We start from the raw sequence: 27,710 nt of genomic DNA on the forward strand, positions 1-27,710 counted from the left end.
TTAATGCTCATAAAAGATATCACGCTCACCAAGGACTGATGCATTATTATTTATTAATAAATATGGTTATACAAAGGTAGCGGGCGCCCCTCTCTCGCAAGAACAGACATGATAACCTGTTCAGTGGTTATTAACCACTTGAGAGTTCGCAGCCACTGCTTTTACTCACTGTGCCTTTCACAGATGGGAAATATCCATTTGCATATCAGTCTTTGTCCTGCCCAGGGGCAGTCCAGCACCGAAATACAATGGCAACTCCAATCTGAACGAGAGTACCACCAGCAACCCCATACACGTGTTTCACCCTTGTTGGGGATCATCAGTGAGGTGAAGCTGATGCCTCTCTAAGCACAGTGAGAGGGAGACCACGTCTGGTTGCCCCCAGGAGACCTAGGGTTACCAATCCCAGGTTCCTTAAAAAATAGTTATACAAAGGTAGCGGGCGCCCCTCTCTCGCAAGAACAGACATGATAACCTGTTCAGTGGTTATTAACCACTTGAGAGTTCGCAGCCACTGCTTTTACTCACTGTGCCTTTCACAGATGGGAAATATCCATTTGCATATCAGTCTTTGTCCTGCCCAGGGGCAGCCCAGCACCGAAATACAATGGCAACTCCAATCTGAACGAGAGTACCACCAGCAACCCCATACAGGTGTTTCACCCTTGTTGGGGATCATCAGTGAGGTGAAGCTGATGCCTCTCTAAGCACAGTGAGAGGGAGACCACGTCTGGTTGCCCCCAGGAGACCTAGGGTTACCAATCCCAGGTTCCTTAAAAAATAGTTATACAAAGGTAGCGGGCGCCCCTCTCTCGCAAGAACAGACATGATAACCTGTTCAGTGGTTATTAACCACTTGAGAGTTCGCAGCCACTGCTTTTACTCACTGTGCCTTTCACAGATGGGAAATATCCATTTGCATATCAGTCTTTGTCCTGCCCAGGGGCAGTCCAGCACCGAAATACAATGGCAACTCCAATCTGAACGAGAGTACCACCAGCAACCCCATACACGTGTTTCACCCTTGTTGGGGATCATCAGTGAGGTGAAGCTGATGCCTCTCTAAGCACAGTGAGAGGGAGACCACGTCTGGTTGCCCCCAGGAGACCTAGGGTTACCAATCCCAGGTTCCTTAAAAAATAGTTATACAAAGGTAGCGGGCGCCCCTCTCGCAAGAACAGACATGATAACCTGTTCAGTGGTTATTAACCACTTGAGAGTTCGCAGCCACTGCTTTTACTCACTGTGCCTTTCACAGATGGGAAATATCCATTTGCATATCAGTCTTTGTCCTGCCCAGGGGCAGTCCAGCACCGAAATACAATGGCAACTCCAATCTGAACGAGAGTACCACCAGCAACCCCATACACGTGTTTCACCCTTGTTGGGGATCATCAGTGAGGTGAAGCTGATGCCTCTCTAAGCACAGTGAGAGGGAGACCACGTCTGGTTGCCCCCAGGAGACCTAGGGTTACCAATCCCAGGTTCCTTAAAAAATAGTTATACAAAGGTAGCGGGCGCCCCTCTCTCGCAAGAACAGACATGATAACCTGTTCAGTGGTTATTAACCACTTGAGAGTTCGCAGCCACTGCTTTTACTCACTGTGCCTTTCACAGATGGGAAATACCCATTTGCATATCAGTCTTTGTCCTCCCCAGGGGCAGTCCAGCACCGAAATACAATGGCAACTCCAATCTGAACGAGAGTACCACCAGCAACCCCATACACGTGTTTCACCCTTGTTGGGGATCATCATTGAGGTGAAGCTGATGCCTCTCTAAGCACAGTGAGAGGGAGACCACGTCTGGTTGCCCCCAGGAGACCTAGGGTTACCAATCCCAGGTTCCTTAAAAAATAGTTATACAAAGGTAGCGGGCGCCCCTCTCTCGCAAGAACAGACATGATAACCTGTTCAGTGGTTATTAACCACTTGAGAGTTCGCAGCCACTGCTTTTACTCACTGTGCCTTTCACAGATGGGAAATATCCATTTGCATATCAGTCTTTGTCCTACCCAGGGGCAGTCCAGCACCGAAATACAATGGCAACTCCAATCTGAACGAGAGTACCACCAGCAACCCCATACACGTGTTTCACCCTTGTTGGGGATCATCAGTGAGGTGAAGCTGATGCCTCTCTAAGCACAGTGAGAGGGAGACCATGTCTGGTTGCCCCCAGGAGACCTAGGGTTACCAATCCCAGGTTCCTTAAAAAATAGTTATACAAAGGTAGCGGGCGCCCCTCTCTCGCAAGAACAGACATGATAACCTGTTCAGTGGTTATTAACCACTTGAGAGTTCGCAGCCACTGCTTTTACTCACTGTGCCTTTCACAGATGGGAAATATCCATTTGCATATCAGTCTTTGTCCTGCCCAGGGGCAGTCCAGCACCGAAATACAATGGCAACTCCAATCTGAACGAGAGTACCACCAGCAACCCCATACACGTGTTTCACCCTTGTTGGGGATCATCAGTGAGGTGAAGCTGATGCCTCTCTAAGCACAGTGAGAGGGAGACCACGTCTGGTTGCCCCCAGGAGACCTAGGGTTAACAATCCCAGGTTCCTTAAAAAATAGTTTTACAAAGGTAGCGGGCGCCCCTCTCTCGCAAGAACAGACATGATAACCTGTTCAGTGGTTATTAACCACTTGAGAGTTCGCAGCCACTGCTTTTACTCACTGTGCCTTTCACAGATGGGAAATATCCATTTGCATATCAGTATCCATTTGCAAGGAACCTGGGATTGTTAACCCTAGGTCTCCTGGGGGCAACCAGACGTGGTCTCCCTCTCACTGTGCTTGGAGAGGCATCAGCTTCACCTCACTGATGATCCCCAACAAGGGTGAAACACGTGTATGGGGTTGCTGGTGGTACTCTCGTTCAGATTGGAATTGCCATTGTATTTCGGTGCTGGACTGCCCCTGGGCAGGACAAAGACTGATATGCAAATGGATATTTCCCATCTGTGAAAGGCACAGTGAGTAAAAGCAGTGGCTGCAAACTCTCAAGTGGTTAATAACCACTGAACAGGTTATCATGTCTGTTCTTGCGAGAGAGGGGCGCCCGCTACCTTTGTAAAACTATTTTTTAAGGAACCTGGGATTGTTAACCCTAGGTCTCCTGGGGGCAACCAGACGTGGTCTCCCTCTCACTGTGCTTAGAGAGGCATCAGCTTCACCTCACTGATGATCCCCAACAAGGGTGAAACACGTGTATGGGGTTGCTGGTGGTACTCTCGTTCAGATTGGAATTGCCATTGTATTTCGGTGCTGGACTGCCCCTGGGCAGGACAAAGACTGATATGCAAATGGATATTTCCCATCTGTGAAAGGCACAGTGAGTAAAAGCAGTGGCTGCGAACTCTCAAGTGGTTAATAACCACTGAACAGGTTATCATGTCTGTTCTTGCGAGAGAGGGGCGCCCGCTACCTTTGTAAAACTATTTTTTAAGGAACCTGGGATTGTTAACCCTAGGTCTCCTGGGGGCAACCAGACGTGGTCTCCCTCTCACTGTGCTTAGAGAGGCATCAGCTTCACCTCACTGATGATCCCCAACAAGGGTGAAACACGTGTATGGGGTTGCTGGTGGTACTCTCGTTCAGATTGGAATTGCCATTGTATTTCGGTGCTGGACTGCCCCTGGGCAGGACAAAGACTGATATGCAAATGGATATTTCCCATCTGTGAAAGGCACAGTGAGTAAAAGCAGTGGCTGCGAACTCTCAAGTGGTTAATAACCACTGAACAGGTTATCATGTCTGTTCTTGCGAGAGAGGGGCGCCCGCTACCTTTGTAAAACTATTTTTTAAGGAACCTGGGATTGTTAACCCTAGGTCTCCTGGGGACAACCAGACGTGGTCTCCCTCTCACTGTGCTTAGAGAGGCATCAGCTTCACCTCACTGATGATCCCCAACAAGGGTGAAACACGTGTATGGGGTTGCTGGTGGTACTCTCGTTCAGATTGGAATTGCCATTGTATTTCGGTGCTGGACTGCCCCTGGGCAGGACAAAGACTGATATGCAAATGGATATTTCCCATCTGTGAAAGGCACAGGGAGTAAAAGCAGTGGCTGCGAACTCTCAAGTGGTTAATAACCACTGAACAGGTTATCATGTCTGTTCTTGCGAGAGAGGGGCGCCCGCTACCTTTGTAAAACTATTTTTTAAGGAACCTGGGATTGTTAACCCTAGGTCTCCTGGGGGCAACCAGACATGGTCTCCCTCTCACTGTGCTTAGAGAGGCATCAGCTTCACCTCACTGATGATCCCCAACAAGGGTGAAACACGTGTATGGGGTTGCTGGTGGTACTCTCGTTCAGATTGGAATTGCCATTGTATTTCGGTGCTGGACTGCCCCTGGGCAGGACAAAGACTGATATGCAAATGGATATTTCCCATCTGTGAAAGGCACAGTGAGTAAAAGCAGTGGCTGCGAACTCTCAAGTGGTTAATAACCACTGAACAGGTTATCATGTCTGTTCTTGCGAGAGAGGGGCGCCCGCTACCTTTGTAAAACTATTTTTTAAGGAACCTGGGATTGTTAACCCTAGGTCTCCTGGGGGCAACCAGACGTGGTCTCCCTCTCACTGTGCTTAGAGAGGCATCAGCTTCACCTCACTGATGATCCCCAACAAGGGTGAAACACGTGTATGGGGTTGCTGGTGGTACTCTCGTTCAGATTGGAATTGCCATTGTATTTCGGTGCTGGACTGCCCCTGGGCAGGACAAAGACTGATATGCAAATGGATATTTCCCATCTGTGAAAGGCACAGTGAGTAAAAGCAGTGGCTGCGAACTCTCAAGTGGTTAATAACCACTGAACAGGTTATCATGTCTGTTCTTGCGAGAGAGGGGCGCCCGCTACCTTTGTAAAATTAATAAATATGGTCACAGCTCATTGATGGATGAAAAAATGCATTCAAAATATCACCTTATTTTATAGGTTATTTTTAACTCAGCGAATGACAGTGGACACCAGCATTTTATGTTACTGTCTTTTTTACGGAGATTAAGCTGAATTTCAGTATACATCTATAAACGCACTCGAGGATTTATTGATAGCAACTTGTTTGCAGATGAAGGAGACGATAGCTCAAATTGTATCTAATGTATTCTTTGTGGCTTTCACTTGCTGGCAAAAGACTTGTTTAAAAATAAATAAATAAATAAATATTCAAGCTACAAAATGAAAGTGTTTTCCAACCTCCCCCTTCCAAATATGACATTTGTGGCTTATAGTAATATAATAATGCTGCAATTAGTTTTAGAAATGGATGGAAAAACGAAGGCATTAGTGATCAATTCGTGTATGCAAGATTATGGATAGAAGAGGTGACGCATAAATGAAAGGCTCCACTCAGGGAATGGTGGGCAGGAAAGGCAAATGCCTTTATGAGCCTATTCAGCTAGGAGACATGTTGACAGACAGGGCCGCACCTCATTCAAAACCTCATATGTAGGCTATTCGCTGAATTTAAATAGTTAGCCATGTACTGTGAAATGGTATTTCATTTTTTAGATTGAAGTACCCGATGTCTAATCTTTTATTTCGGCTTTATGCATTGTTGTGTTATGTTGTATATACAAAGCCAGTGCGGCTATATGTATGTTAAATAAATGAAATGATATAGTTATTGATTTTGAAATGTGAGACGAATAATACACCATAATAAACCACTCTTCTTTCCATCTCTCAACAGGTGTTGCTGCTAAAGGTAAGTAGATCTAAATATTGTAAATGGCCTTGCCTTCCTGCCCGCAATCCCCTGCACTTAATGAACATTAAGTACCAGCTGGTATTTAAATGTCCCTTGGGCTATCAAGTTCTAGATGCGTCTAGACTGGTTTGCCATCTCTTTGTTGATCCCATGCCCTCCTGGAGGAAACTCTTGGCATCATCCAAGCCTCTAAGTGAAAAGCTCCGTGCTCACGTGTCATTGCCCTGAGCCTAGCAAGCCCTAAACCAACCGGCTCTGAGTCAGGCCCTGGGCTGGACAAGGTGACAGGGCCTGGACCACTGTACCCATCCAGCGCTAGAGATCTCAGGCTCTGGGTTAGTACCCATTCAGCTCGAGGGGTTCTAGGCACTATACCTTTGCCCCAAATCCCTGTAACCTTCCAACCGTAGAAGGCACAAGCGCTTTATGTTCTGTCTGTTAATATGCTTTTGTACTGCAGCAAATCACCACTGTACTAGTACCAGACCGCCTAGGCTTGTCCGTGGAGTGGCGTACTGTGCTCCTGCCCGGAACCCTGTACATATCCGGGTTGTTACAGGCTCTGTGTCCATGTGCCAATAATCCACAGGACAAGACAGGCTCTGATACATGCATTGCTTTGACTAGTAACTGCTACCGATCCAGCCCTCCCGGCTGGCCTATCAGAGCAATGGTCTGCTGGAACACTCCCAGTTATCACTTAGTGTGCTCCTCTTAGTCAGAACATGAAATATAGACTGAGTATACTGCCCAATGCCATAGTCCCATAATGCTTCCACCATAACCTCACTGTCTCTGTGTTGTCAGGCCCCCAGACCATGTGAGGTATTCTATGAACAGCCCCCTATCACTTAAGCCTCCCATCATCACCCCTGCTGGCCTCTTGGGGGGGGGTGGGGGGCATGTGTTGCTCCTAGGCTTGTCTCGTTAGCAATACAGGACTGAACCCAGCCGTTTGGCCTTATCCTCCCCACGCATGTCTCCAGTTATGTCTCCAGAGCCCCCAGTATCAAATTACTCTAGACGGGTTCCCTAAAACCTCCCCCTAGACTAGACTCTCTCTGTAAGCCCCCATAAACTCGCCACCTGTTTACAGACCACACCCCAGCCTTATCCTTTTGGTTGCAGTGACTGTGGTGGAGAGGAGCGGGGAGCTGGTCCTGAGGTGTGACGGTGTCAGTGATCACGTCAATTGGAGCACCGGTAGCGAGGGGAAGGAGCTGAATCTGGGCCGTCTATCCAGTGACCCCCGAGGGATATACAGCTGTTGGGAACGGAACAAGCGCGAGAGCAAGGATGGCCTGCAGGTGTATGTGCGGAGTGAGTCCGGTTCCTTCTTGGGGCCATTATGTTCGGAGATTGTATTTATTTGGATTTTGCATAGCGCTATAAACCACGCGAGTGGCGTAACCATGCGTTGCAATCACACACGCAGTTATAAGGGGTGCTGGTTGCAGCCTCTGTCTCTATTTCTCTTAACATTCCTGCTTGGATGGGGTTTGATAGTGAGGTGCTGCAATGCAAGGCTCAGGCCAAGCTGCGCCTAGAGAAACGCCTAACCTCCGAGCCAGCCACTGTTCTCTCCTCTGACTCCACTGACAGTTCTCATGATGAACCCAGGCACCTATCGGCCAACTAAAGTAACGACCCCTGACCACAGCATTCTAGACCATGACCCAGCTTCAGCTCTGAATTCTTACCCTAGTTACAGTCCTAAAATATACTCGGCCTCCTTATCCTGCATCAGTCCTTCACTGACCGCCACAGTCCTGACCTTTGGCCACAGCCAAACAGCCAAATACGGAGCTCATGTCTACCATTGCCATATTCCTGGCTTCTGACTCAAACCACTGACCTGACCTCTGACCCCAGCTAGAGCCCTGACCTCTCACACCAGTTTAGGCCTAATATATGGTTCGGACATTCTAATACTGCACCCCTCTTGACCTGTAACCACCCTGCAACAGTTCTGACATCCAACAGGAGTCACAGTCCTGGCCTCTGACTCAGTCAAATCCGGACCTCATGTCAGACCTTGCCATATATCCTGACCACTGACTGACTCAAACTATGCCCATGACCTCTGACCCGGCTATATTCCTGACCTCTGATCCCAGCTAGAGTCCTCAGTTACAATACAGATCTTTAATGCATGCGTTATATCTGATGTCCAAATATGCCACATTCCTGACACAGGCAGTAATCAGTGTTCTGCCCTAATGTGCCATCCACAATCCTAACCTCTGTCCTCCAGCCTCAACCCTGACATCTAACTCTGCCAGACTCTTGAGCTCTGAAATCAGCCGCAGACCAAACACCTGACTCCAGCTACAGCCCTGATATCTAAGGGCAGCTAGCCTTGACCCCTGACCTAGCCTAATCACCTCACCAAAACGCTGATATGTTGCTACATTCAAATGCCCAGGCCTCTAAACAAGCCACAGTGCTGCTATCAAACACTGCCACAGTTTGTAATCTCCAAATCTGCCAGCTATTACCTCTGACCACACAGGCTTAACCACTGAACCCAGGCAGAATCATGAACTCTCACCACGTGGACTTCCTGCTCTCTGACCCCATGCAGCAGCAGCAGCCTTGCAACTTGTGGTTCACTTCCGGCCCGGCCTTCATGGCCTTTTGAGCAATCGCAACATGCCAAATTGGCCTCTGTCTTGCTGGACAGAGAGACAATAACTAGAGCTTGAATGTGCTTTCTGGTCTGACACCTATCTGTGTTTTGACCCCCTCTGTCTTCAGTGTGCGAGAACTGCATTGACCTTGATCCCGGCACCATCTCAGGAATCGTGGTGGCGGATGTTATCATCACCGTCCTCATCGCAGTGGCGGTCTACTGTGTGTCCGGTTCTGAGGGCGGGCGAGCATCACGAGGTCAGTGAGTTGTGCTGGTACAGTCACTAGCGAGTGTCGAAGGAATATATGTGTGTGCAAGGGAAGGAACAACAATGTGTGTTTGTGTGCACAATATCAACCATTTGACATTGTAAGAGTGAGCATGAAAACGGTTTTTGTGCTCCCACTGCGAGAAAGTAGTGTGTAGTGTGTGTATATTTGTGTGCTAGAATAAGTCCTGTCAAAATCCATTATGTGAATGTGTGATCTAGATAAGAATACCACACTCTACTGCGACGGTGTAAGGTGTGAGCGTGTGTGTGAGTGATTAAACCTCACAAAAAACAGACATAAAACATTTGTTAACAATGAGGAATACCATACAGGAATCTTTAGAACAAATTATGTGCTTCAAAGGGACGTGGGCTTCTGCGGTAGGAGGAGAGATGGAACGAAGGCGGCGTGGTGACTGGAAGAGGGGGTAAGAGGAGTAAAAAAAGCAGGGTACACACACTAAAGAGGCCCATGCTATAGAGGCCCACTGGGAAATCTACAGAGTTCCCCATAGGCCAGTCCACCACCTGCACAACAGTGTTCATTGCCCAGTATCCAGATACTCCGGTCTCATCCTTCTAGCTTTCCTTGCTGCATTGTCCCTGCTGCTTGGTGGGGTTTAGGTTCCTCTCCTTGCAGACCCGCCTGATCTGTTGTCCTATTTGACAGGGTTAGGCACATTACCCTGTCAAGAGAGGATGGGGACCCCTGAGCCAGAGGTGGGAGGCCTACCAGAGTGTGTTCAGCTCTTTTCAGCTCTGGAACCAGCCGAGGGAGAGAACCAATGGAGGGGGAACAGGGAGGATCAAAAGGGGCACAGGAAACAGGAAGTTATGGGTTCTCGGGGTGAGGTCAAGGGAGAGGAAAGAGGACCAAAACAGCAAGCAGAGGGAGAATGGTGCAGAGGAGTGTGGAGGAGGATGGCTGAAGGCGCATGCAAGGGGAGGTTTTGGTTGGTGGGAGAAAGTGAATCTTGGGTGTTAGTGTGTATGCAAGGAGAGTGAGAGAGACTATAAGAAAGGCCACAGGAGGTGAATGGGAAGGTGACTGGGAGAGTGAAAGGAAGGTGACTGTAGGAGAAGGTGTGGGCGTAGTGTAGCAGTCATATTATGGGGAGGGGAGAGTAATAGTGTAGAGAGTGGAGAGAAGTAGCGTGGAGATGGGAGAGAAGCAGGATTGTGGAGAGGGCAGAGAAGTGATAGAGGAGGAAGGAGAGTAAGAGTTGATAAAGAGCGAGAGGGGGAGAGATGGAGAGTGGAAGGGCGATGCAGAGAGGAGTAGACGAAAGGCAGAGGAAGCATAGCACATAAGGTGAGATGTTCAAAAGCATGCACGGAGAAGATCAAGTCAGACCTGGGTGTCTGGAAGGCACATCTTCTTGTACTATTCCTTTGTGGGACCTAGGTTAGGATTTACCTAGAGTGTTCTGTGGTAGGTCAGAAGGAGGAGGCTAATAGGTGCCATTTTCAACAGGTTTATTGGAAAATAATAAAGAAAATACCTAACTTTCCCTATCCCAAGGTTTTTCCAACCTAACTCAACTAAACTAGGGTGCTTGTTTTCAATGGTGAAGTCCACAATCAAAGGTTTGTCCTCCATCCAAATCTAACATTGACTGACCCTCCCACTATTACTATTAAGACCAGGAGAATAGCTGCCTTCTCCTCAGTTGCTTTTCAGCAAAGGTCTCCTCAATATGAGATCTTCAGATACCCTTTTGCTATCTCTCGTAATAAGTCCTTCATTTCCTTCTAGGGGCTTTTCCAGGCCCTTTTATATTGTTTCACTTGTTTCTTCAAATTCCTCTCTGGGCTTTCTTTGATTCCTGACTGAGTCTCTGATTATGGGTTATCCCTCACAACCCTAGTCCCTTCTTTTGGATGAACATGTATATGCTCATAACTCTTTCCTTTGGTCATTTAGCTCCTCACTGAAATGAGGAGGTGGAGTCCATATTTGACTATTTTTCTTCTTATGATCTGGCCGTTCACTGGGACCAGTATAATGAGTCCCTGAATAATTCTCACTCTTATGATTTTGTCACTCAGTGGGACAAGTATGATGAGTCCCTGAGTGATTCCTAATCTTCTTATGATTTTGCCACTCACTGGTGCGAGTAGGTTCTCTCCAATTGTTATGTTAGTATCTTCTCTGTTCTTGTACATAGCCATCACACATGCCCTGCACCCAGGTCTCCCGCTCTCTCCCTGTTACCTCTGCTGTACTGGGGCTTTGTCACCAGGTCAGCATCATTCTCTTTTTGATCTTCGGTCAGGACGACTCTTCGATCCGCACACATCAACTTCGTTGGATACAACTCTGTGTCGGTTTGTGCATTTGGCGAGTAGAGGATATGGATTTCTCGGTCCTCTCACGCCACCACACAATTCTCTTTCCTTGGCTTTGGTTTCCTGCATCTGTACACTGACCTTCCTGTGTCTGTCTTTGGTGTGCTTTAGGTTAAGCACCTTTTGGTTTGGGGCTTCTCCTCCCCCCTTCGTGGATGTCTCTCCTGGAACTAACAATAATGGGACTCACTTCCTCCAGTTGATTTCCCACTGCATGCACTGCAAGCTCTTCTTTGCTCACAATGCCTGTAGCCAGGTGAAGCAGCATTCTCCCTGAGTTCCCAGTTTCATGTCTGCAGCTGGTTTATAATTGCCGGGTCCCGTTTTGACATTCTCTTGTTACTCCCACTTTTATTATGCAATGCTGGGGCTTCCCCAGCCTCTCAGGATAATCATTCCTTTGTGCTGGAATTATACTCTACATAGCTCATTCAGGTTTCTTCATCTCAGTGCTTGACAGACAAGTATTCTTTATCACTCCTTTGTTCTTACTCGTCACAGTACGAGGCAGATACTTTTCTTCTGTCATTACATTACAATAACATATGTAAGAGGATTCTGGTTGCCTGTCAACTGATAGGGGTGGATTGGGTGTTTGAGGATAATGAAAAGGGAGTTCCTCATCAGAAAGGAGTCATTATTCCCAAGAGGGGAGTCTCTCCCTGTGACCACCTGATAACCTCCACCCATAGCGGGAATGTTGCGTAGTGGGCTTACCTCCCTATCCTCACAGGAAGGGGCTCCCCCCTTGGGAGAAGGGACTGAATCCCACATTTTGTCCCAGAGGGAGAAGGGCAGTTTGCCCATATACCTTCACTAGCAGCGAGTCAGTTATTAGACAGAGGGGGTTACCGATCTCTAGAATCCATCCTGGGGTTGAGGCACACCTGTGTTAGGGAGGGAACTGTCCGGGGGAGACAAGAGAGAGAAATACAGCCTTTAATGATCCCCCTTCACAATTATCTTAACAAAAACCCTTGAACTGTCTTCAAGAGTTGGTGTGTTCTTCAGGCCATGTGTGACACTTATCTGTTCCTGTGCCCAAAACCCCTCAGAGCACAGCAGTTTGCTGAGCTGCTACTGTAGCCCAGCAGATGGACACAGAAGCGGCATGTGGGACCCAGTGTTATGACTTGTATCCCCTTCTAGTATTCCCTCCTCACCTGGGTCCATAGAAGGGTCGTCGGAGGGATCCTCCCGGTCCTTCTTCCTTCCTTTCTCAACAGGTTTCTTCTTCTTTCCCTTCCGATCATGAAGGTATGGGCGGACTCCCTCGGAGGCCACCTTGCCTTAGTGAACGTAACACTGAAGGAAAAGGGGGCACTCCAGGGAGCCAACCTCCTTGAAATCAGGGAAAAAGCCTTGTGGGCAAAAAAAACCTGTAGACGCTGAGGGTCCTTATCAGCTGATGTGAGTATGAGGAGGATCGTTGAACGGGAAGCGGAACGCCTTCTGATGAGACGGTACACAGTCGTAGTTCTTACGAGGAGGGAGCAGGTATGAAGTGGCAGAAATGCGGAGAAAATGCAGGAAGCAGTAGCGAGTATCACGGAAGAGGGAGGAATAGGAGAGGAGCAAAGCATAAGCAGGTAACAGAGCGGATGGAGAATACCGGATAGGTAAGTGAAGAAAACACACGAGTGGGGGTACCGGCAGTAAGCACGGTTGCAACGCTTGGAACCTTCTGCAGAGGATGTTTTAATACTGCGGCGGCCATCTTGGAAATAAGCTAGACCCCTGATACAGACGTAGATATCAACGTTACGGCGCTGTCAATGGCGGCGCCACCTCGTCCATAAGCGCCACGGACAAATCCTGACAGTATAACCCCTTCTCATCGGGGTTCCCCAGGTTTGTTCGGATGTAGTTGATGGAATCGTTGAATCAAAAGGGGTGCGTTTAGGTTCTTGACCGGTTCCCATGTTCTTTCTGCTGCAGTATACCCCTTCCAATGATCCAGGTATTGTAATGTGCCTTTCCTGTAATAGGAGTCAATCAACCCATGATACTTCATATTCCTCAGGTGCAGCATCCTCAGGTAAGGCTTGTCTTCTTTGGTTCCGATTGTATGGGTCTGGAAGATATTCTTTTAAAAAAGATGTGTGAAACACAGGATGTATTCTTCTTAAAGCATGAGGCAACTTTAAGCGGAACGTAACTGGTTTATGCGTGGTTCGATGGAATACGGTCCAATATATCTTGGGGCAAACTTGCCAGCATGTGCCCATCTGGGAAGAAACCATGTAGAGAGCCACACCTTGGTTCCTTTTGTCCAGGAAGGGTTTGGATTTCTACTACGATCCGCATATCTCTTGCTCGTCTCCTTGCTGAAATCCAGATGCTTCGCTGCTTCTTTATGGGTCTCCTTTAAGCTCTTGAGAAGTCTCTCAACTGATGGTACCTTTGAGGGTGTTATGCTTTTATCAGGAAGACGTCTTGGGTGGTACCCATATGTGCAAAAAAAGGACTTATTCCTAGAGAGGAGTGCCTGGTGTTATTATAAGTAAATTCAGCCATTGGTAACAGGTTTACCCAATCATCTTGTTTCTGATTACAAAAGCATCTTAGGTATTGTTCGAGATTGGCATTTAGACGTTCGGTTTGACCATTGCTTTGTGGATTGTACCCTGATGATAGAGCTCGGTGTACACCCAGACCTTTGCACAAAGTGGACCAAAACGTTGAAGTAAACTGGCTGCCTCTACCGGACATGATAGTTAAAGGCACTCCATGTAGTCGGACGACTTCCTTAAGGAAAGCTTCATCGGTCGCCGGTGCGTAAGGAAGGCCTTTCATTGCGATGAAGTGAGCGAGTTTACTGAAAGAATCTACTATTACCATGATGGTTGTCTTATTCATAGAGGGAGGAAGATCCACTATAAAGTCCATGGAGAGATGCTGCCAAGGTCCCTGAGGTGTTGAATCCTGCTGCAATAAGCCTGTAGGTTTGGAGGTGGTGTTTTTGCTGCTGGCACATACAGGGCAGGCAGACACATATGTTTTTATGTCTATGTGTCTAGTTGGCCACCAAAAATATCTAGACACCAATTCGTTGGTGGCATGTGTTCCCTTATGTCCAGCTGCGGGTCCTTCATGACACCAAGACATAGCCTGGGTTTGCAGTTCCGTTCCTTGGTAGGTAAAAACAGAGCTTGCCCATGGTAATACTTCCTGGCTCCTTTTCACATAAGGTATGACCGGGAAGTCGGGGAACAGCTGAGGGGTCTGATGCCTCTTGTACTTGTTGGAAAAAATCTCTGACAATTCCCAGAATTCGCTTTCCTGCTAGTATTCTCTCAGGATCAGTGGATACGCCATCATCGTCTTCAAGGCTACGAGATAGCATATCGGCAAGGATGTTTTCTTTGCCTGGTATATGTGAAATCTCAAAGTCGTACTGGGCAAAAAAATATGCCCATCTGGCGTGTCAGGAATTCCTACACTCCATTTGGCTAAGTACTTTGAGGTTGCGATGATCTGTTCTGATTAGGAAGTGGAAAGTGGCGCCTTGCAGGAGATGTCGCCATTCTTCACATGCTTGTTTGATCGCTAGAAGTTCTTTCTCTATAACGGCATAGTTTCTTTCACTGGATGTTAAGGTCCGAGAGTAATAGGCTACTGGATGCTCCTTGGCATCTGGTCCCTCTTGTAAGAGAGCCGCCGCAAGGGCTCCCCCTGAACATTTGGTCTCAACAATGAACCGTCTTGTTTGGTCGGGTTGGACCAGAACGGGAGCCGTCACGAACAATTCTTTAAGAGTGTGAAAGGCTTGATCTGCTTGTTGATTCAATTCGAACTTAACTCCCTTCTTTAATAGGGCTGTAATGGGCAGAACTACCTCTGAGAAGTTTGCTATGAATCTCCAATAAAAATTGGACAAGCCCAAGAACTTCTGGATATCCTTAGTATTCTTGGGAGTGGGCCAGGATCGAATGGCTCTGATCTTAGCTGGATCCATTTGGATGCCTCCCAGTGATAGGATGAATCCCAAATAGGATATGGATGAAGCCTCGAAAATGCATTTCTCAGGTTTGGCTGATCATTTGTGTTGTCTTAGTCTTCTTAACACTTCATGAACGTGTTCCCGTTGGGTCTCAAAACTGGGTGAGAATACAAGGATGTCATCCAAATATACCACTACTGAGGTATATAGGAGCTCAGCGAATATTTTGTCCACAAATCGTTGAAATATGGAGGGTGCATTCACCAGACCAAATGGCATTACTTTATAATCGAAATGGCCTAGCGGAGGCCTGAAAGCTGTCTTCCATTCGTCTCCCACTTTAATTCGTAACAAATGATAAGCTCCCCTCAGGTCGAGCTTCGTGAACACTTGTGCTCCTCTTACTGCCTCTAATACGTCCTTGATAAGAGGCATGGGATAATGATCCCTGATTGTCTGGCTGTTAAGACTGCGATAATCAATACAGGGTCGTAATTCACTTGTCCCCTTCTTTGGTTTGAAAAATAAAGAAGTACCCAAAGGAGACTTTGATTCTTGTATCAAGCCATTAGCGAGATTGATGTCCAAATACTCTCTCAGAGATTCTCTTTCGGGTAAGGATAAAGGGACATTCTACCCACTGGTATGTGGGCTCCAGGTAGTAGATCTATTGCACAGTCCTCCTTTCTGTGTGGTGGTAACAATCGAGGAATGATTTCTTCGAACATGTCCGCATAGTCGTGGTATGCGCTGGGGATAGGGTGGACTACCGAGACTGCGAGGGAGTTACCCGCTTCCATGGGTGGATTAGACTGAGGCGAGATACAGTTCTGTATACAATACGCCGACTGGAAGTTGATGGTGTTTTGCGCCCAATCAATCCAGGGGTTATATTGTCGTAACCAGGGAATTCCCAGTATTATTGGGAAGTGAGCTGTTCTTATTAAATCAAAACTCATCGTTTCTTTATGTTGAAAGAAAGAGACCTCAAGCGGGCAGGTTTCCAATACGATGGGTCCGGAAGACAAAGGGGTCCTATCCACTCCTTCCACTGGAATAGGATCCGATTTAGAGAGAGTGGTTATGCCTCTTTCCTTGGTCCAGGTCTCGTCTATAAAATTACCCGCTGCACCACAGTCCACCATAGCGAGTGTCTCTATGGGAGGTGAAGAGCTGGTCTGGATCCTTATACTCAAAACCATAAGTCGGCAATCCCAGGATGTCCTAGTTGGTTGAGTCTGACTGCAGGGATTTTACTTTCCCCGACCTTGTCCCTGATTAAGGTCGGGGTGATTTGTTTCCGTTCCGACGGGGAGGGACTTCTGGGCAATTGCATAGAAGATGAGTGGATGAGCCACAGTACATACATAATCCTAGTTCTCAACGTCAGCTTCTTTCTGCATGAGTTAGAGGACCTCACGCAGTTCCGATTTGCATCGGTTCATTCCCTGCTTCTTTCTCAGTGACGGAGGGAGTAGGCATCATAGAAGGTGGTAGTGATCGATTCCTGCGTTTTTCCTGTCGTCTTTCGGACATTCTGTACTCTAACTGTAAGGTTAGGGTAACCAGTTCCTGGAAAGTAGCAGGCCTAGCTACTCTGGCAAGCTCATCCTTAAGGTCTTCGCGTAGTCCTCTCCTAAACAATGTCTGTTGGGCTGAGTCAGGCCATCCAGCCTCTACAGCCAGTCTGGTGAATGTGGCTGCATAGGATTGTACATTCTGGGTGCCTTGCTTGATGTCCACCAATGCTTCGCAGGCTGTATATCTTACTTCCGGTCTTTCAAAACGTTCTATGAGATTCTGGACAAAGAGTGCATAGTCATTCACAGCAGGGTCAGCCTATACGATTAAAGGGGTAGCCCAGGCCAAGGCGTTGCCCCCAAGATTAGAAACCAAAAACCCAACCTTTGCCTTATCGGTCTCATAAGTCTTGGGGCGAAACGTAAAATACACAAGGCAGGCTTCCAAGAACTCCTTAAGCTTCTGTGGTTCGCCACTATATTTGCCATAGGTAAATGGTAGAGTGGGGAGTTCTTCTCTGTTCTCATCACGGTTTGCCACTGTTGCTTGAGTACATTATTATCGGCCCGCAATGCCTGGACTTCAGTGGTCATTCCTTGTAGGGCTGCGACTAGCTCCTGATATTGCTCAAGTGATGCCATGGGTGGTCTTTGGCGTTGCAAGTTGTTATGACTTGTATCCCCTTCTAGTATTCTCTCCTCACCTCGGTCCGTAGAAGGGTCGTCGGAGGGATCCTCCTGGTCCTTCTTCCTTCCTTTCTCAACAGGCTTCTTCTTCTTTCCCTTCCGATCATGAAGATATGGGCGGACTCCCTCGGAGGCCACCTTGCCTTAGTGAACGTAACACTGAAGGAAAAGGGGGCCCTCCGGTGAGCCAACCTACTTGAAATCAGGGAAAAAGCCTTGTGGGCAAAAAAACCTGTAGACGCTGAGGGTCCTTATCAGCTGATGTGAGTATGAGGAGGATCGTTGAACGGGAAGCGGAACGCCTTCTGATGGACGGTACACAGTCGTAGTTCTTACGAGTAGGGAGCAGGTCTGAAGTGGCAGAAATGCGGGGAAAATGCAGGAAGCAGTAGCGAGTATCACGGAAGAGGGAGGAATAAGAGAGGAGCAAAGCATAAGCAGGTAACAGAGCGGATGGAGAATACCTGATAGGTAAGTGAAGAAAACACACGAGCGAACGTACCGACAGTAAGCACAGCTGCAACGCTCGGAACCTTCTGCAGAGGATGTTTTCATATGGCGGCGGCCATCTTGGAAATAAGCTAGACCGCTGATACGGACGTAGGTATCAACGTTACGGTGCTGTCAATGGTGGCGCCACCTCATCCATAAGTGCCATGGACGAATCCTGGCACCGAGGCACTGACACAGGCCTTACAGGCTGTAAACGCCAATCCTCCTAGAACCATTAATGGCTTGCAAGTTCAGCTTAACTCATCAGGCACATCTTGTTCAAAGTCCTGGAGAAATGATTTCAGATGTGCCTCTAACTGTGCCTGAAAGTTTTGTATGTTTGTGAGTCAATGTCCAATGCAGTTTATTTTCACGTTGCAGGTTTTCTTATGGATCAGTCAAGTTCCCTACAGTCACAAGTTTTAACAAATGGCGCAAGACGCATATTCAATGTCGTGCCTTTTATGTAAGATGTCAGGGTGGTTGGGGCTTGTTAGTGTCCCTGACACTTCATAAGGACACAGTATGTTCTTCTTTCCTGGGTTAGTCCGTAGGGGACCTTTTACTTGCGGCACCTCCTGCTTCATATTACTGTCTGTGTCTCCTTAACCAGAGTCTCTTCCCTCTTGCTCTCTGCTGGTTCTCGGTTCATATTGGATGCTCGGAAGCTGCAGCAGACTTACCTTCACCAGGAGCCATGCAATTGGGGAGAAGTCTAATGTCTTCTCAGGCTCTCCTGTCTGAGAAGAAAGACTGTGTCGCCAGAAGGAACGTCCATGACTGCACTGTGGAAAAAAGGCACATTGCCTACATTTCTGTCTAACCTGCCCATCTCAGGGAAACCAGAGACCTTGGTCGCTAGACGAAGGCAAGAACCAAGTGTATACTCAATCGATTACCCCTTCTAAAATGTCCTAATTCTTCACTTTTGAGTCATTAGTATTACGGATAGGTTTATCCTCATTATAGAAGACACAATGAAACAGCTGACGGTTATTGGTGATAGGATCTAAAAAGGACCGAAAAAAAGTGTCCAAATATTATTATTATTATTATTTTTATGGGTGGGTTCCCCCCAAACCCCGTTTTCCCTTTTAAAATTTTTTTTTTTACATACTAAACTAAAAACAAATATAAATAAATAAATAAAAAAACATCCGACCCTTTTTTTTCGGTCCTTTTGGTTTTGAAAAAAAGGGCATTCGATCCTCTTTTTTCGATACTTTGGCTGGACACCACAGCTGACATGGTGGACTCTCGTGTCTTGGCGTCAAGACTGGCAGACTATGAACATAATGACCCCTTCGCAGGATACTTTCCTCTCCAGAGCACCACCACCAAGATCAAGTTAACTTGAGTGTCGAGGGCTCGAGTGAAAAGATAAACAATATCCACCAAAGGTAGGGTGTGTACGCAGCAGGCACTCCTCAGCCGAAAAGGAAAAAAACTATTTGAATCTGAACAACCAAAGACATCTGCAACCCCTCCTTCTCAGAACCTTCTCAGAACCCCTTGGAAATCCCCTCTTACCTGGGAGTTGCTGGAAGTTGGTTACTAGAGTGGTCAAACCAACAAAAGGAATAGGTCAGAAAACCGCCCGACGGCATAGAAAAAATGACTCAAGACCTGACACTAACCCAGCAGACAAGAAGGGGGCACTATAATGCATGGAATTGCGGGCTTAGTTGAAATGTATTAGTGGCCGGTACTAGCAGCGTGTGCATAAGTTGGAGGCGACAGTGCCCTGTCATCACCTTGATGATTGTAAACCCAAAGAAACTTAGCACATCCTGCATTAACAGCCTTAAAGGTAATTTCCAACATATTATCTATTTACGTGAATTGATTGCTTGGAAGTATAAAAAAGTATAAAAAAGTAGCCTATTTAGACCTGGAGACCATTAATAGTCAAGTCCTGAATGAAAATCAATATACACTTTGTATGTATAAGTTTAAAGAACACAGCCAACATGTATTTTCGACCACTGAGGTCTTCCTCAAGTGCAAGTAGTTTGATCCAAATCGAATAAAACCTTGGTGTATGTCAAATTATGTATAGTATCATTTTTGTTCAGTTCCTGCAGTGCAGGTATCTGTTTCTGCGTGTCCAGTTGTGGACCTTGGTTTAGCTGTTACTTGAAAGCTTCAAGGGCTTTCTGCAAAGTGCTGTTACTTATCTCATTCGGCAAATGGGCGTCCTGCGAGCACACAGCCAGTTTGTTGATTTCAGCAGGGATTAATGCATCCTGAATAAATACATGGAAATACGATTGGGACCTACACTATTAGTGAATGTCAAAGTTCAATCACTTTTTGATTCGACCAAACTACAAATAATTTAAGATATTGAGATTAGGAACAGCACTTAGCAGAAAGCGTTTTAAACCTTTCAAGGAACAGATAAATCAAATCAAGGTCCACACCTGGACACATAGTGTAAGAAGTTGCGCAGGGCACCCAGGTAGGTTTTGGATGGCTCTGCTGGTGTAAGGGGACAGGTAAGAGCATAAAGCAGGAGTCTAAACAAGAAGGAAGAACAGGCAAGGTAATTCTGAACAAGGGAACAGGGAGAAGAAAGAGCAGACCTCATTGCTGAACAAGAAGGGATGGGAACCATGGACTGGACAAACAATGAGGAACCCCACTAGGGGTGTATACACAGGTTGTACTAGAGACTACCCACAGATATAAGGGAAACTCAATGCCTCTGTGTAAATTACTCTTACAGGCACCACTCCTTGCAAGCCCAAGGAAGGGGGGCGCAAGCGTGGCTTCTGTGTCTGGACCCTTGGGCATAAACAGGGAGTATACTTACACGAGACAAACCAGTATGGGTCCAGACGGAACTTCCAGCGGATGCCCTCTGAAGGAACTGTACGCCACACATTGTAATATTAAATTCCCTATAGACTACAAGTAAAACAAGACAAAGGAAGGGGCAGAGACTGCCTTCTGGGAAACCGAGCAGCTAAACTCTGAACAAAGGAATAACAGAAGCATGAGTGAGGACAAGAAAAGAATCTTAATTTCAATGGTACAGGAGACTGGAACTGCAGACCGGTAACACGGAACTGAAAATCTGGACTGGCATAACAAGGGCAGGGCTGAAGACAGATAACAAGGAAACTCAGGCCTGGGAACCTGGAAGCTAAAGCTAGGTAACACAGACAATGGGCAAAGAAGAAGGAACAACAGGCAGGGAACAGGTTAATAGGTGGTAGAGAGCAAGGGTCTGCAGATAGAGAACAGAGACTGCAACAGGGGAGCAGGGCTGCAGTGCAGGAAGTTCCGATGGGCAGAAGGCAGAGAAGAGTAGCCGGGCGGGCTGCAAGGTGGGGAGCACAGGGCACTGGAACAGAAACAGGAGCAGGAGCAGTATCTGACAGCAACAGGAAACCGCAGAATATCGCGGCTCAAGGCAAAAAGGGCTGGGATTGAATTCAATGCAAGAGCCCTGAGCTCCTGCAGGCAGCTGCTTCAATACTGCCCTGTGCTGAATCGGGCTAATAAGCAGCACCTGGAGCAGCACACCGGAAGGTAATCTGCCTCCTCCCTCTCTGGTCCTGGGAAAATGAAAGTAGCGTAGCACTGATCTTTATGGCTTCAGGGGATTTTGATTCCAAGAAGAACTGCCACAAGTTGCAGTATGGGAATTAAAGTCCATGTTTTAGGATATGCAGCTTTCTGAAAGGAAATGTTAAATAATGATTTGGGGTCTTCTCTGAAGATGGTAGAAAACACTGTGTGGGACTGCAGACAGCGCCACCGAGAGGCAGGGATGCAGAGGCATAACACATAGCAACAGATACCTGCACTATAGGAACTGAACAAAAATGATACTATACGTGGCGTGGCTTTGAGTCATGGCGGTCGGAACGGCTCTCTGAGAGCTCCCGGCTAGTGCCACGCATCCATCAACTATGCACTGGTAAAACTTTACTAATTTCATCTAAAGCCGGCGTATAAGGAAACTGGTGAGCTGCTGCAGACACTGACTGGCTCGCATCCCTCAGCGGCTTGCGGATCAGGAGTTTACCCGCCTGAGGCTCTACTGTAATGCAGAGATGCATCTAGCACCAAAATGGCAGCTGCCTATTCGAGCTGATACTCCCTGCTGCCCCTGCCACTTGCACGTAGCCGGGCCGCTTGCAGGCGACCTAGCGTGGTACTCTGATTCCCCCCTCCTGGGGATGCCCCAACCATGATCTCCGGACCAGAGCACCCCCGGCACTTCATCTGGGCATACCTGAGGGCCCGCTCGCACTGTACCTTCAAACTACACTGCCCGCCAGACACCTACACCTGCAGTGGTGTGGACCACATCACCCACCCCACCCATGTGGGGTGAAGTGGAACACTGAGGCAAAACCACCATGGGGCATCAGCGCCTCTCTGAATGCACATACCCTGAAGAAGAACACCAAGGGCAGCGCTGACGTTATAGCGGGAGCAGAGCCTGCCTAGACTTTACATCCCTCCTCCATCACTCCCCGACCTGGGGCACCAAACCGCAGCTGCAGCCAACAACCAACAGCCAGCTGGAAAATGTGAGGGCGCACAGAGCGTAACCCCTGCTACACCTCAAGGCTGCACCCAACCCCGGAGTCTTAAACGCTCCCTGCTGCAGTTCCAGCACACAACCTGCACCTCCCTGAGCGCCTGGCCCAGAGATACATTGAATGCAGAGCACTGCAGTAGGCCTACCGTGGGGCACTGATGCCTCTCAAGTGGTGCTTCCCCCAAAGCAGTACACCACGGGCAGCGCAGTCACTGTAACGGGAGTGGAGCCTGCTCAGTTTATCCATCCTTCTGCCTCCACTCTCTGGCCCGGGGCGCCAAGCTACAGCAGAAGCCAGCAGCCAGCTGGAAAGGGCGAGGACACACAGAGCGCTACCTCGCTGCACTCCAAGCCTGCATTCAACCCCACTGGCCTCAAACGCTCCTCACCATACTCCCAGCTCACGACCTGCATCCTCTGGATCCCCTGGCCGGGAGGTCCATTGAAGTGAGTGGGTTCCCCATCATCCTGCGTGGGGGGGCTGTAACGCTGCGGCCTTCCACAACAAGAACTACACCCGCCTGGAGATACGTGGCAGCCGGCACAGAGCTCCTGCTCCCATGGGCCACTGAACCGCTTTCACCACAGAAGCCCTCAACGTGCCTCACAAGGCTTGTACCAGCGCGGCCCTGCACGGCATACACCACAGAAGCCCAGGCTGGCGAAGGCAACTACACCTGCCACCAAGGAACTCCCTCCCGAGACTCATCATACCTTGGTCAGCACAGAAGCCCCCCAGAATACCCAGCAGAACCCCTTGACCGCAATAGAAATCTTTGGGGAATCAGATCCACGCGTGTCTGGCGGAAACTGCCTCTTCTCCTCACTGGGCTCTCCCAGCCCACACTGTAATCCCCAGAGGACGGCCATCTAGTCAAAGGTAAGGCGGCACATGCCGCTCTTCCCAGGGGGCCCACTTACATAGCCCCTTAACTCACAGCACTTCCCCCCATTCCGCCTATCTCCGCTCCGGGAGCCCGGGGGGCACAACCATCAGAAACCCCACTCTTCCTGGAACATCCGACAGCCAGGGGAGCAATGACAGCCAGAATCACAGCCCACACCCACCATCAGGCACCAACATTGGAACATAGCGCGCAACCCTGGCAACCCAACAAGTGGATTGCTTGTATTTTAAGTCATACGTGGCTCCACAGGGCTACCAATCCTAGGGGGTGGAACTTTCTACCTGTCCTAGCCTACACCCGCCTGAACCCACAACTGAGGCCCAGGCTTTTAGAGTGAACTGCAACACCTCTGTGGGGTCACATGCCTGCTCCCATGCCATATTCAGCTGCAAGACCACCAGGGGTGGCACCCTTACCCCACGAGAGTAACGACCACAGGCAAATTGCACTTGAACACAGCACCCAAAATCACTGAGCACCAGAGCACCGAACGAGAGCCTAGTCAATACAGGACCCGCCCACTAGCATAGGGGCGACTAAAGCACAATGGGCAAGAACCCCAAGACGATGAAGCAAACAGACATCGTGGCGCTGCTTACGACCCCCATGGCGGAGAGGTTAAGACGAGGGGATCGCACGAAACCATGGCCTCAAGTAGCAATACAGAAATAACGCCTGACCAAGCACCACAAGCGGTCACAAAATCTGACCTCCAAGAACTGTTATCAGGCATCACCAAGGAGTATCAGAAGGGTACTGCAGAGGTGATGAACAAGATCATAACCCTGAACAAGTGAGTGGGGGAAATAGAAACCAGGACAGCAGAGATTGAAACCACACTCTATGAAAAAAATTGGGGAGGGAAGGGATAGTATTGCAGCGCTCGAAGCTAGGTGCGAAGCACTCAAATCCAAACAGGAAGACACAGAAAACTGACCTAGGCGCAACAACATTCACCTGCGAGGAATGCCCCCCATGTCTCTGTCATGATTCTTGCCCCCAGCCCTCTGAGACATCAGGCTGGCGCCAGGTCACGATCACCTACATGGCTCCTAAGGGCCTCTCCATCCTCCCAGAGACCCACTTGGAGTCAGACCTGGCGCCTACGGCGCCAGGCTCACACACTGCCCTAGGATGGCATTGGACTTGTAATGAATAGACGGCAAGATGGATGCCCCCACATATTCCAGTTACTTGAACTGCATATGCAGTTTAGCCTTTTGGGTGTGGTTCAACCCAGGGATACCTGGGATACCTAGAGACTATTTAAGCCATGCCCGGGCCGAGAAACACACTTTGCGTTTCTCTGCACCTGCAGCGTGACACTCACCGTACTCGGATCGGTCTCCAGACAGGCCTTCTTTCTTCCGCGCCCAGCGCCCCTGCAAGAACAAGAACACCATTAATAATAGCCTTACCTTGCTGAGCATCCAGCTTCCATCCATTGCTCCTCCAGTCCATTGGGCAGCTACGGCAGTGTCATCTGCATCTCAGCACGCTGCATCCAGAGAAAGGGGAAAAGAACAGAGGAGAAGACATTAGTAAGCATTCTGCATATCTCCGCTTACTCGAAAACTGTACAAGATTCAAACGCTTACCTGAATTCAAGCCGCTCGGGGTAACGTCAACTCCGGAGCATCTCATTGAACTGCAAAGAGGGAAAAGACATACCAGGTTAGCGTGGAAAGCATTCGTAGGCACTGCACATCGCGCTTACTCACCGCGTCTCTTTCTCTCAGCTGGCAGCCACGCTGGGACATTGCGGTACCTAAAAGGATACAGAGACGAACATTGGTTAATACAAGTAAGAAGGGGCTGCATCGCGCTCCGCGCTCTCACTCACCGTTAGTGCTACTCACCTCAGTAGCACGCCGCCATCTCTGAACTCCCTCCATCACCTAAGATAGGAAAGACACATTAGAGAAGGAACGAGAGTCAACAGAACTGTTCATAAGACTCATTCTACTTACCGGTCGGGCTGAAGTTACAGCAAGCTCTGTCCGTCGGGCTCACGCCAGTGAAGCAACTAGGCAGCATCGAGCCGCCATCAGTCAACGCACCCCTGCACTGAAGGCAGGACGGAGAGCGGGCTACACAAGAAAACAAGGCCCAGTCTTCAGTCAAACAGACTCCAGGGAAGGGTTTGAGGTTTTAGGAGGTCGAACAGGCTGAGTGGCGTCCCCGGGGATACCAGGTGAGCATCACACTACAATCCACCTGGGCGTCATGGAAACGTCAGATACTGACCAGTTAGCCCAAATGTTGGGGCAGCTACGTTCCGAAGTACATGCAGCCAGGCAAGAGACCAACACCCTGAGGAGAGAGTTGATAGTTGCTAAAGAACGTACTGATGATTTAAGCCGGCAACTTCTCCAGTCACAAGCGGGGCATGCACCGTTGCCGGTAACATGTCCTCAATGCCAGTACCATCAACCAATCCCTTTCAGATAACCCTTCCTGGGGCAGTTCCCTTGACCCCATCCGAGCGATTCACGGGGGATCCCAAGAAGTATGCCGCATTCATGAATCAATGCCGCCTGCACTTCCTTTGCAGGCCAGGAGCCTTTCTGAATGACCAATCACGGGTCGCTTTTGTGCTATCCTATCTTAGCGGAAGCGACGCAGACTGGTCTGTACCCTTTGTTAATCCAGACGATCCTTTGCTGCATGACTTCAGGGGTTTTCAGCAGGAGATGGACAAACATTTTGGCCCGTCGTACTCATGGGCAGGCATTGGACAACGAACTTGTGTCTCTACGTCAAGAGAACCAAGACCTATTAACATACATAGCCACGTTCAATAGACTTGTGGTTGAAGCTGAATGGCCTGAGGAGAAGAGAACCATGTTATTTAATCGGGGTCTGCGGGGAGAGCTCAAAGATGTTCTTGCACAAGTAGTGAATCCCCTGAAAAACTGTGCAGAATTTATTGACCTTGTTATTCAACTGGATCACAGGTTGCAAGATCGAAGAGCAGATAGAACCAGACCGGACCCTCGCCCTATGTATGTGCGTTCAAAGGACAATGTCTCTCGAACAACTGAAGGCGCAGGGGAACCAATGCAAATGGGGGGGTCAGATCCCCCTTGACTAGGGCAGAAAGGGATAAAAGGAGACAGAAGCAGCTATGTTTGTACTGTGGAAGGTCAGGTCATTTCCTTAAAGAGTGCCCTGTGAAACCACCAAAGAGGACGGTAGGGGCCACGGACAAGGGAGATACCATCAAGGAATCAGAAAAACTCCCAAGCCCGGCAAGTGTAGGGGTCCACTTGTTGAGCGAAGAAAGTCGAACTACAGACCTCCCATTTTGCGGTCTTAATCAATCACCAACAACCATCTTGGATGCACACAGTAAGAGCGTACATAGACAGTGGAGCCCTTGGGAATTACATAGACCAGGATCTCGCAGCAAAGATGGGGCTTCCTTTATGCCCTAAATCAACCGCGGACTCTGTTACCACAGTCGATGGCACGGAAATAGCTTCTGGTTCAGTATCCCAATGCACTGCAGCCTTAACCCTTCTGTGCCAGGATGGACACCAATAATCTATCCATTTCGTCCTCATCAATGCACTGCAATTCCAGGCGATTTTAGGAATGGCTTTCGTTGGTAGCTCATATTCCTCGAATAGATTGGCGAGCAAAACAATTGGCCTTTTCTGAAAATTGCACCCGCACGTGTTATCACCAAGGGAAACAACCAGTTGATACCAGAACTTCTACGCTTGGGACAGTGACAACAGGTACCCTACCAAGTGAATACCAAGATTTTCAAGATGTATTTCAGAAAGAACAAGCTAATACCCTACCACCGCACAGACCATACGATTGCCAGATCGACCTGATACTCGGCGCACAGATCCCTTGTGTACGAATCTACGCACTCACAGAACCAGAAAACCTGCACCTGAAGTCCTATCTCGACCAATACCTGGCAAATGGGTTCATCCGTCCCTCGAAGTCACCAGCAGCCAGTCCCCTGTTCTTCCAACCGAAGAAGGAAGGGGACTTGAGAAGGTGCATCGACTATCGCACACTGAACCAAATTACAGTGAAAAACCATTACCCTCTGCCGCTAATCCCTGAACTGCTTGACCAAGTTAAAGATGCCCAAATCTACACAAAACTAGACCTGAGAGGAGCATATCACCTCGTTCGTGTGAAAAAGGGTGACGAATGGAAAACCGCCTTTCGTACCAAGTACGGCATGTGCGAATATCAAGTAATGCCCTTTGGCCTTTGCAACGCGCCCGCTGCATTTCAATACTTCATGAACAATGTCTTAAGGGAATTGATTGATGTCTGTGCCCTAGTGTATATTGACGATATCCTAGTATACTCTGCATCAAAGCAGGACCAAGTCAAACATCTGCAATCCGTATTGGCGAAACTCGGCCAACACCCGCTCTATGCCAAGCTCAAAAAGTGCTCATTTCATTTCACTGAGGTGGAATTCCTTGGCTTCATCCTTAGTCCGAATGGAATCCGAATGGATGTACACAAGGTAGATGCTATCCTAAACTGGCCATCTCCAAGTTCATTCAAGGGGGTCAAGAGCAATTACAAGAGTGGAGTACACAAGGAGAACATTACATGATAAAGGACCAGTTGCCCTACTTCAGGAACCGCTT

The 27,710-nt window shown here is 48.4% G+C and overlaps 1 protein-coding gene across 1 annotated transcript in view; it reads left to right on the plus strand.

Annotated features, from left to right (window-relative positions):
- The window catches only part of LOC138487843 (T-cell surface glycoprotein CD3 delta chain-like), a 97,570-nt gene that overhangs the window by 21,604 nt on the left and 48,256 nt on the right, over positions 1–27,710 (plus strand). The window contains exons 2-4 of the mRNA XM_069614445.1: positions 5,702–5,716; positions 6,848–7,039; positions 8,477–8,608. Of these exons, the coding sequence (XP_069470546.1) occupies positions 5,702–5,716; positions 6,848–7,039; positions 8,477–8,608 (339 nt within the window). The remainder of the gene's footprint in view (positions 1–5,701; positions 5,717–6,847; positions 7,040–8,476; positions 8,609–27,710) is intronic.

Source organism: Ambystoma mexicanum, chromosome 9, assembly GCF_040938575.1.
Source record: "Ambystoma mexicanum isolate Mex_15411 chromosome 9, UKY_AmexF1_1, whole genome shotgun sequence".
Lineage (NCBI taxonomy): Eukaryota > Metazoa > Chordata > Amphibia > Caudata > Ambystomatidae > Ambystoma > Ambystoma mexicanum.